The sequence below is a fragment of the Cibotium barometz genome, chromosome 50, assembly GCF_041138505.1.
Source record: "Cibotium barometz isolate CiBa-2024 chromosome 50, ASM4113850v1, whole genome shotgun sequence".
Lineage (NCBI taxonomy): Eukaryota > Viridiplantae > Streptophyta > Polypodiopsida > Cyatheales > Cibotiaceae > Cibotium > Cibotium barometz.
In genome coordinates, this window is record NC_141095.1 from 25,905,048 (window position 1) to 25,915,588 (window position 10,541).

Below are 10,541 nucleotides of genomic sequence, written 5' to 3' on the forward strand. Positions count from 1 at the left end.
TAGTGGTCATTGAAGAGCAATTCAACAAAGCTTGGACAGCATCTAGCATCTGGATCAGCCTACGTTTGGTACATCGTCCCTGCTTCTGGCAGTCCTTAAGTCATCATTCATACTCATTGTAAGTTCTCCAAAGAAATGTAAGCAAATACTTGTCATGACCCTGTGAAAGTGGAACAGCATAAGTGTGAGCATGGTGGTTGGTGAGCAAGATAAATTTTTAAAGATGCATACTGGGGTGTCGACAAAAGTAATATGTGTGGACAACCCCAAGTGTGAAGGGGGACCAAGGTATTAAATTTTATAAGGTATATAAACCTTGTGTGGCCCTTAGTTTTTAAAAACTTTAAGGGAGGGCCACTAGGATAATTTTGGAGGGGGCTACTCTACTTTTAGAGTACACGCCTCCCTCTCCATCTCTCTCTCTTGCTTTTTGAAAACGAGAAGTGGGTTGGCTGCGTGGAGAGAACAGGTCGGCTGGCTGCGTGGAGAGAGACTGGTACAGGTCGGCTAGCTGCGTGGAGAGAAGCTGTACAATACAACAGCTGCAAAACGACTAGTACAGGCTGGTACATGCGGCTGCAGGTACACACTGGTACGACATGTACATGCTACTGCAGGCTTTTTGACGCAGGTGGCTGCAGGTCATCTAACGCAAACAGGTACAGGCGAGTACTGTACGGACAATCCTATCCAGCAAGTACAGGCGGGTACAATTCAGTCCTGTTCAGTTGGTACAGGCGGAGCATCACAAGGGTACAGGCGACGCATCATAAAGACAGCTGCAAGTGCATACGGGTATAGACAGGCTCCGTCCGATTGCCTGCTAACTGGCTAACGTAGGCAGCTGCACGTACAGTTCTGAGGCGGCTGTAGGGAGAATAGTACAAACAGGTACACACGTGTGCTACAAGTACAAACCTGTACGGACAGGTACACACGTGTGCTGCAAAGTTGCTGACACATGCGGCTGCAAGTACAGACTGGTACGGTCAATCCCTCCGGTGCAGAACTGCGCATAACAGTTGGTAAACTCTGAACATATCTTTCTCTCTTTCTTTCCACTGGCTTATGTCTGCTACAGAGGTGTTTCTTATGGCCCTTTGTGAGAGGAGGGGTATGGCAGTTTGAAGGGTGAAAACAAAGTTGGAGAGTGGATTTGTACTTGGGCTGAGTTTGAAGCCATGAACATGGAACAGCCAGATGCGTGCTCAAGGCTGCCCTGTTGTATTGTCTTGGTTGATTAGAGGAGACCACAGTGTGTTGCTTTTGTGGGACACAGATCTGTATGTGAATGCTCTATGCTAAGAGGTCTTGAGGGCTGCCAGATTGGACATGCAGGTTTACTTTCCTTGACTGGCTTTGTTGTACTCAGTTAAACTTTCCATTGAATTTGAATAAAGAAATACCGAAAGGGGCGCCAAGCTTTGGGGCCAACAGGTGTCGTTTTCCTTTTTGTTCTGGAGCATTCTAGCTCCTGTTCATTTGTTATTTGTCTGGACTACAATTGGATAGGTGACTGCTAGTCTACCGCACTTTGGTTTCTACCAGAGGCCAGTTTCAAGGTTCCGTTGCCGGGACCCATCATCAACTTTCTTAAGGAGATGAGCTCGTGGTTGTCTCGAGGAAAGCCATTGCTGAAAAATTCAGCAATATGTCAGACACAGAAGATGAATATTTTCATGATGAAGAGGAAGAGCAAGAGGCCTCTCTTGAGAGAAACGAATCTGAGGATATTCTTGCAGGAGAATAGGCTGCAAAAGATGCACAAAATGAGGATGTAACACAGCCAGAAGACATGCCTAGTAAAAAGGAAGATGATGCTCAGTTTAAAAATCATTTGGCAAGGGTAATGGATGTGTTTATGCAGCTCACTCAAAGTGAGAAGTTTGCTAAATTTATGAGATCCCATTCTGAGCCTGAAAAGAAGAAGAAGAAAGTGCGTTCTAAGAACCCACCTCAGGGCAATAGTGCTGCCTTCCCACAGGATCCTTCTTTTGGACAGTTTCCGAACATGCAAAACACTTTTGGTGCAAACTCACAGAGTTCCTTTTTCGGACAGCCATCTATTCCACAGCAGTCAGCAGTCTATGCATCCAGGCTATTTTGGTGGTGGCTCTGTGTTCCAAACCATTACTAGGAGTTATCCTCAGGGAGGCATGGGTATGCCAGGGAATTTCGAAGCTAGTTTTCAGCCTGGTATGCAAGGGAATATGTATGGTGGTATGCAATCCGGAATGCAAGGAAACATGTTTGGGGGCATGCAGCCCGGAATGCAAGGACACATGTATGGGGGCATGCAACCCGGTATGCATAGTGGTATGTTTGGAAACATGGCTGGAATGTATGGAATGCCAGGTGTAGGAACTGACGATGTTGACCCTATGATGGGCATGAATGCCGGGGGTAGCAATCTTGTGAAGTCACTTCCTTACAATAATCTAACGCCTATAGGTAAGGCGAAGGATTACAAGGAAGGGGGAGCTGCAGTGAAATTTGACACGTTCAGTGGGGCCAAAGATAAGCTAAAGGCACTTACCTTTTTACAACAGTTTGATGCTGCTTTTTCTGGTGGAAATTACACAAAATCCTCTAAGGTGAGAAAAGCTGTGACTTTTCTCAAGGGCAATGCATTGCAGTGGTGGTCCACTCTTCTTTTACAAGGCATAGCACCATCTACTTGGATACAGTTTAAACAGGTGTTGTCTTCCGTATGGCTCACATCTACTTTTGAGGTGGATGTAATGACAACATGGCACAAGTTGGATGCATCAAAGTGTGAAAATCTTGAGGATTATAATAAGAAGTTTTGGGAAGCTTTACTCCCAGTTACTTCCTATCGTGCAGTGCCTTTGTCTGAGCAGGTGGAGAAGTATTGTTATGGGCTGCCCAAGGAAGTGCGTGACCATTGCATAAAGACTCGAGTAACAAACATGTCGCAGATGATAGAGAATGCTATGACGGCAAACGCGTTACTCACTGGAGTCTCATCTGGATTTGAAGGAAGTAAAAGCTCAAGCAAGAAATCTGAAAAGTCAGGGCATGCTTCGCGTGATGCAAAAGGGTCTACAGAGAAGCGGTATAAGAAGTTACCAATGCCCAAGAGAACTCCTAAGGAGAGACAGGCTTTGATGGATGCTCAGAAATGTTTTTACTGTACAGAGGAGGGACATATGTCTTTAACTGTCCCAAGCGTAAGTCCCAAAAGGACTCTGACACTAAAGGGGAGCCCAAGTCTAAGAAACCAAAACCTTCTACATGGTTAGTTCTTGATCTTGTTGGGGAACAACCAGGTGGTGAAGAGACTGAGTTGTGCAGGGCATGGGGCAGAGTGAGAGATCAAAATGCCTTGATTTTCTTTGACACAGGTGAACAATATAAACCATATTCCTCCGTGGGGTGGTACTCATTCTTCCCCAAAAACCACGGGTCTTCATGCAATAGAGCTCGTACAGTTAGTAGTACAAGTACAATGGCTGGTGCAACAAGTACAAGGACTGGGACAGCTGGTATAGTGGCTGGTACAGCAAGTACAAGGGCTGGTACAGGAAATACAATGGTTGGTACAACCGATATAGTAGGTACGGCAAGTACAAGGGCTGGTACAACAAGTACAATGGCTAGAAATCATAATAAAATGATTAAATACTCTTGCCTTTAGTTTTCCTTCACAATGGAAGCCTCCAAAACAGTCCTCAACAGCCAGTATTCTTCATGGGCAGCCTTCAAGAGAGAGAGAAAGAGAGTAGCCATCATTAGGGCAGCCTGTAACGGTAGTAGCGGCTAGTGTGCAGCAAGAGAGCCTCTTTTAATGAAGAGAGAGGGCTCCAATTTATAGATTTGGGGCTTCCATGAGTGAAAATGGAAATAGAAGGCTATGATGACAAGTGGAGAGCCACACAAAAGTTGAAGTGACAACTGTGAGGCCACTTGTCTCACTTTGATCCACTTTCTAACAAGTGTCAGGCCACTTGTCTCACTTTGGTCCACTTTCTTGCCACATGTCACAATCTAAGAGATGGGTCCTTCCATAAACTTTATCTCTAAAAATATCCCAACTGGTAGCCCATTTGTCATAGGTACTCTCACAACTCTTGGTATTTGCTTTGCTCAATTCCAGACGTAATGACGCGAACAGAATTTCCATCGGAGTCAGGCCAAAAATAGTAACCCTCCTAGATTTTAGGAGTGTGATCCTTTGTATTCCAAGATAATCCCCTATTCCCAAAGCTTGTACTTTCCAAATATATAGACATCCTGAAGTCAGGTTGGTGACATCCTCCCCAGCTTCTTAAAAGTTGTCCGCAACTTTAAGCTTCAGGCCATATATCAAAGATATAATCATGCCCCATCAAGTGAGCGAGACGAGATAGTCTCAAAAATCCAAAATGACTGAAAGAATCCATGTCCCAAATAAATGGACGAGACAAAACAGTCCCATAAGTCCAAATATCATAATCATGTCCCAAAATAAATGGGCGAGACAAAACAGTCCCATGATACAAATCATATCCCTTTGTCCATGCTCCAAGTCGAATCCAACTCCAAGGAGAAGTTACTCGTTCCCCAATCCCCAATGTCACGTCAAAGACATGCTACTCTCCACTGGCTTCCATAATTACACATGCAAAGACCAGGCCGAGAAATAGAAGACCGGTTGATCGTGCACACGGATGTAGAACATTGTAACACGCAGAAGCTCTAAGAGTCTTCTTTTAGCCCTAAACACCACTTAGAACATGCAGATGCAAAAACGCAGACAGAAGGGAGAGTAGAGAGAGAGAGATAGCTAGAAATTCAGTATATTCATATGGTACAAAAAGGTACCCCTAAATCTACAGCCATGGACTGCCTTCATGAAAAGGTGGAAACACCCCAAAATAGTCCTAATGCTAGTGGAGTGAATGAATCTATCAATGAGCACATACGCCTATTTATAGGCCTCTTGGACCAAAGGAGAACTGGCCGACCAGCAGTCAGCCAGCCGATTGGACAAAATATCATATCGCTTAATGCGCTTGCAACCACCTCTCATCTAGTTCAGCCGACAGTACCCTCCTTGCAGCCGATAGGATCCAAGTCCTCCAAGTCCACACTAGCCAAAACAGCACTTTATGCTCCAACTTCTGGTTATTATCATCTTTTTCTGGCTGCCCCTTCTGGACTAGCATCAGGATATGTCCATGGGCAAACATGCACCTGACATCCCCCTCTGCTAAACTTCATGACGGGATTCCAACCTGTTCTTGGATGTCTGTCATCATCCCATTCTTTTCCCGAAGTCCCTCTATCATCCATCCATCTCTGGCAACCCTTTTCACTGAAAACCCGGCCCAGTCTCCAAAACCACTCTGACTTTAAATAAGATCTATGCATCTGTTCCATCCACTCCCAATCCGTTCCTCCCCTGACTTTGAACATTGCCTTGGTCTTCATTCTTGAGAAATGAGTCTGGCACTCTCACATCACTCCTTGGAGGATAATCCTCCCTTGGGACCGTTGCCCGGAAACCTATCTGGCTCACAGGACTGCCATCCCCTCTCGCTTTGTGGAACACCACCAACAAACCTCCTGGGAGCTCTTCCCGATCTTGTGTTCCTTGCCTTGGGCTTCGTACCCGTGCACTTTCTTGTACCTTAGACCTCTACACCATCAAATGGGACTGAATCAGTGTTTAGCCTTGCTGAGCCTGATGCTCTGATACCAATGTAACACACGGAAGCTCTGAGAGTCTTCTTTTAGTCCTAAACACCACGGGCTTAGGCCTTTAACACACTTGTTGATACCATCAATCTATATTAAAACATTTAAACATGGCCACAACCTTAACACATACCCATCATTGCTTTGCATAAAACATAAAAGCTGGACAAAAAATCCACAAATGCTGAAAGTGGAGCTTGCACATATGACACCGCATAGAGGTCGGAATGGGCCGACACCCCCTCCCCCTCCCCCCCTTGGAGTATTTTATTACCCAAAGAGAATAATATCATGTACAAGCTTTGAGGGCCTTACTCTCCCAACAGGAGATGCCGGATTATCCATTATACAAATGCCAGAACACAGCCCAGTACGAGGCAACCATAAAATTCAGCCAGCACATACCTGTAGAAATGCCGAGCCAACAATATAAACCATATTCCTCCGTGTGGGTATTGATTCTTTCCCAAAAACCACAGGTCTCCATGCAATAGAGCTGGCATCGCAAGTACGACAAGTTCAATGGCTGGTACAACAAGTACAAAGGCTCGTACAGTAAGCACAAGGACTGGTACAGCACGTACAATTGCTGGTACAACTGGTAGAGTGGTTGGTTCAGCAAGTATGGCAAGTACAAGGGCTGGTACAACAAGTATAGTGGCTAGAAATCATAATAAAATGATTGAATACTCTTGCCTTCAGTTTTTCTTCGCAATGGAAGCCTCCAAAAGTCCCCAACAGCCGGTATTCTTCATGGGCAGCCTTCAAGAGAGAGAAAGAGAGTAGCCATCATTAGGGCAGCCTATAACGGTGGTAGAGGCTAGTGTGTAGCGACAGAGCCTCTTTTAATGAAGGAGAGGGCTCCAATTTATAGATTTGGGGCTCCCATGAGTGAAAATGGAAAGAGAAGACTATGATAACAAGTGAAAAGCCACATGAAAACTAAAGTGACAAGTGTGAGGCCACTTGTCTCACTTTGATCCACTTTCTAACAAGTGTCGGGCCACTTGTCTCACTTTGGTCCACTTTCTTGCCACATGTCTTGCTGAAGAACTGAACATCTGTTCCAATGCTATCCCCATTCCTTCTTTTCCCTTACCCTTAACACAGGTGGATCACCTATTGGAACTGATCATGCCTATTGCTAGGCCTTTGGAGCTGATCTGAGAGCTTAATGATGTACTGGTTCTACGCACATATCCTCCAGAAATGCTTCCTCTGGCTTCGCTTGTTGCCGACCACTCCATCTACTACCCTACCGCATTCTTCTGCTCAAACTATGCACCTTCCTTGGGACTATGCTTAGTGGGCTCAGCCTGAATGCTCTGATACCTATGTTGCATGTAGTGAGGTTGATCGTGGTAACGCACAACAGGGCCTTCTTTATACCTTTATGTGGTGAGATCTTTAGCATCCAATTCACAAAGTAGAGAGAGAGAAGAGAATACAAGTGAAGAAGACAACACAGTATTAGGTCCCAATTACCCACTAAAAGGCAATACTTGCAAGCAAGAGTATTTGCTTATATTCTTTCTTTGGAGAATGATGTACAATGCTTGAGAACAAGCGATATGATTACCCAACGCAAGGACGAGAAAGACCCTACGTCGGCTGAGTATCCACCAATCCGAGGCAGTGCAAAAGACTCTTCAGCCACTTATGCAAGTTCAAATAGCTGTAGGACTACACATATGTTGGCTAAATACTGAAGAGATGCTTCAGTAATTGCCTAGAGAGAGTAGGATGCTGAACTAATGCTTGAACTGCTGATTACTTTTTTGAATATTGAATGATGAATGAAGGAATGAAGGAATGAAGTGATTGCTTATATATGTCGTACTAGAGCACGTCGGCCAATAGAAGCTGTCGGCCAATTCCATGTTGGACAAAAATGCTGATTACTTTTCTGAATATTGAATGATGAATGAGGGAATGAAGTGATTGCTTATATATGTCATACTAGAGCACATCGGCCAGCTATCAGCTGATTCCATCATTCCATGCTGGACAAAAATGTTGCAAAAATAGCATTTAATGCTTCCTTAGCCCTGAATGCTCTAATACCAATGTTCGATGCGTGGAAGCATTGATGTATCATTGTATTGATCCACAGCCCTACTGATGAATGTACATGGCTTGGGCCCTTGGTCAGCCCCAAAGGGGTTGACCTCTAGCCCTACATATGCTTAACTGACTTATGAGACTCATGAATGAATGACTGAACTTGATGAAATGACTTGACTTCTAACTGAATAATGATCGTTGCTTATATATTAGACTCGAGTGCTATTCGGCCAGTAGCAGAAGTTGTCAGCCAGTTTTATTGGACAAGGAAAATGGGCAAAAATGCTATTAAATGTTGCGCTTCATTCTTCTGTTGCCCCACCTTGCTAACCCTTTGCCTGACTACTGTCCTACCTGCTGCAAGTGAATCTACTGGCTACCAACAAGGTGTCTACAGCAAGTCGACATCGACAGGAGCTCTAGCCTCCATGCGGATGCCTATGCTGCTGATGGTGACCCTGATGCTATTGATGATGAGGATGATGATGTAGATGCTAATGCTAATGATACCTATCTAATGGCACTTATGCTTTTACTGATGTGACTGACTTAAATGATGCTTAATCAAGGGTTAATGATGTTCATGCAGAGGATTAGCCATGGCACAAGCGTGCACGTGACATTGGATAAGCTATGTGGGCTATTTGGATAAGCTATTGGAATATACACATTCTTGGTATTTTCATGGGGCTTTTTGCTAACAGCCTGTGTATATAAATTATTCATGATTGTATGTGGATGAATTTGGAGCATGTGCTCCCCCAAAGCTTGTACATGATATTTTTCTCCTTGGGTGATAAAATACTCCAATATGGGGGCCCTGCAGTCCAATGGCACACTATATGCTTGCGACAACCACTCTTGACGGCCATGAGCCTGTTTGGACCACTTGCGTCAGATATGGACCGGTAATCTTTAGCTCCCTGGTCAGTCGCATGTTGTGGAACAGATTATCGTCCAGCTCCTCAGCAAATTGCATGTTGTGTAAGCACCCTTATGATGACAAAATGCCTTACTCGTCTTCCTACATGATCTCAGCTACAATGTATATACAACAAAATGCAGCCGTTTCCTACATATAATATTGAATGCCAGGTAAAGTGCTTACCCACCTCCTGCTCGACAGCCTCCCCAATGGAAGAAGCGACAGTCAAAAGGCGGGCATAACCCTGTTCCTGTTCTTTCATGAGCACTGCCATCAATTTATGCATGACAACCACCGCTAGGATGTCAGGAGGGAGCTGTAACAGGTATGGGCCATATATATTCCGGTCCACCAAGGGTTCCTTGTCGACAATGGCCCTCTGCTCTGCAAGAATAGCATCACGGTATGGCTCGAACCAGCTTAACAGAAGACCCCTCACAAAGGGTACACTGGGGGCAAGCTTCTTTTTGCACATGCGCACCACCATATCCTTGTACTCTAGGGTAGCCCTCCAACAGGCCTCCATTTCCATCTTTCTCTGCCTTCTCCTCATCTTCTGGGTATACCTACGAAGAGCTGCAGCAGCTTCCTTTGCTGCTGCTGCTTCTTCTGTGACTCTCTCGCTCACTCCAGGCTCGCCGCTTTCTGCGGTTTGCACAGGCTCCCGGAAAACAAAGTCCTCTATGTCTGCAGATGGAGCTTCCGCTTCTAGGGCTGTTGTTAAATTTTGTACTGCTAGATTTTCTACTGTCAGGGTTTCTGCTGCCGAGGTTTTTGCTAGATTTTTGGAAGCTAGGGCTTCAGGTTCCAGAGTTTTGGCAATTAAGGTTTCGGAAGTTAGAGTTAAGGCTTTTCTTGCAAGGATTTCTTCTGCTTGGTTTTCGGAAGCTGAAGTATCTGCTTCTAGGGTTTCCACTGCCTGCGCCGAGCTGCCGAAGGCCTTGCTGAAACGGAAACTGTCTTGAAAACAAGCTGCGCGATGGCTTGGTGAGGAAGAATGCGACAGGAACGTAGCAGGGGCGGACTGTTTCATGTGGTTTGTCAGGACGGGCAAGCTGCAGAGGACAGAATCGATGGTGAAAACACTGTCCTGGTAAGAAGACACGGTCTGTTCGCCATTAAAGAGATGCTCACAGAACCAGGACGCACCCTGTGAAAGAGCAGAAGAGTCTCTTGGAGAGGAAGCTGCAGATAGGGCGAGAGAGGAGGATGATCGACAGCGATGCAAGTGAAGGTGGCGGCAGTTGGAATTGCGAGCTATGGCTCTCCACATGGCCTTGGAGGCAGAAGAAAACCTGGCTATGGCGATTAGGTTTATTTCCTCGTTCTCCTGCACCTTAGGCTTCAGGTGCACACAAAGGCCCTGTAGCTCGCCTCTTCCATAGACAGGGTGAAGACGCCAACCCTTGGAATCGAAAACAGCACCGCCATTAACTTGCATTTCGCACTAAGGTTACTCTTGCTTTGTGTGTAACTTGTATTCCTTAACTTAACTTCCCTATTAATCTTGATAAGGAATGCTTTATAAAAGGATTAAGATGGCATCATGTGGCCAATCTTGAGAGCAAGCCCATTCTGGGCATAGGTGGGGCTTTGTCAAGAACACTCTTTGGAGACTGAAAAAAATTTATCAAATGTTGCAATCCGAATGCCAAAGGTTTGCCATGGTCCAAGAGAAGGATCGTGTCCCTAACCCTCATAATATTGGAACAACCAGTTGAAAAACAGGGCTTACACTTTGTGGGTCCCATCAGCCAATCGTTAAAGGAACCCTAGCATGCTTTATTATAGTCGCCACCAACTACTTCACCAAGTAGGCCAAGGCCAAAGCTACAGTGAAAGCTAACGTGAG

General features: G+C 45.3%; 1 protein-coding gene across 3 annotated transcripts in view; it reads right to left on the reverse strand.

The window, feature by feature from the left end:
* The window catches only part of LOC147609980 (DNA-directed RNA polymerase 2B, chloroplastic/mitochondrial-like), a 59,044-nt gene extending 48,880 nt beyond the window's left edge, over nucleotides 1-10,164 (reverse strand). For all 3 annotated transcript variants that reach the window (XM_086787360.1, XM_086787361.1, XM_086787362.1), the window contains exon 1: nucleotides 8,877-10,164. In XM_086787360.1, coding sequence (XP_086643486.1) covers nucleotides 8,877-10,130 — 1,254 coding nt within the window. In that variant the 5' untranslated portion in view covers nucleotides 10,131-10,164. The remainder of the gene's footprint in view (nucleotides 1-8,876) is intronic.
* Nucleotides 10,165-10,541: the final 377 nt, after the last annotated feature.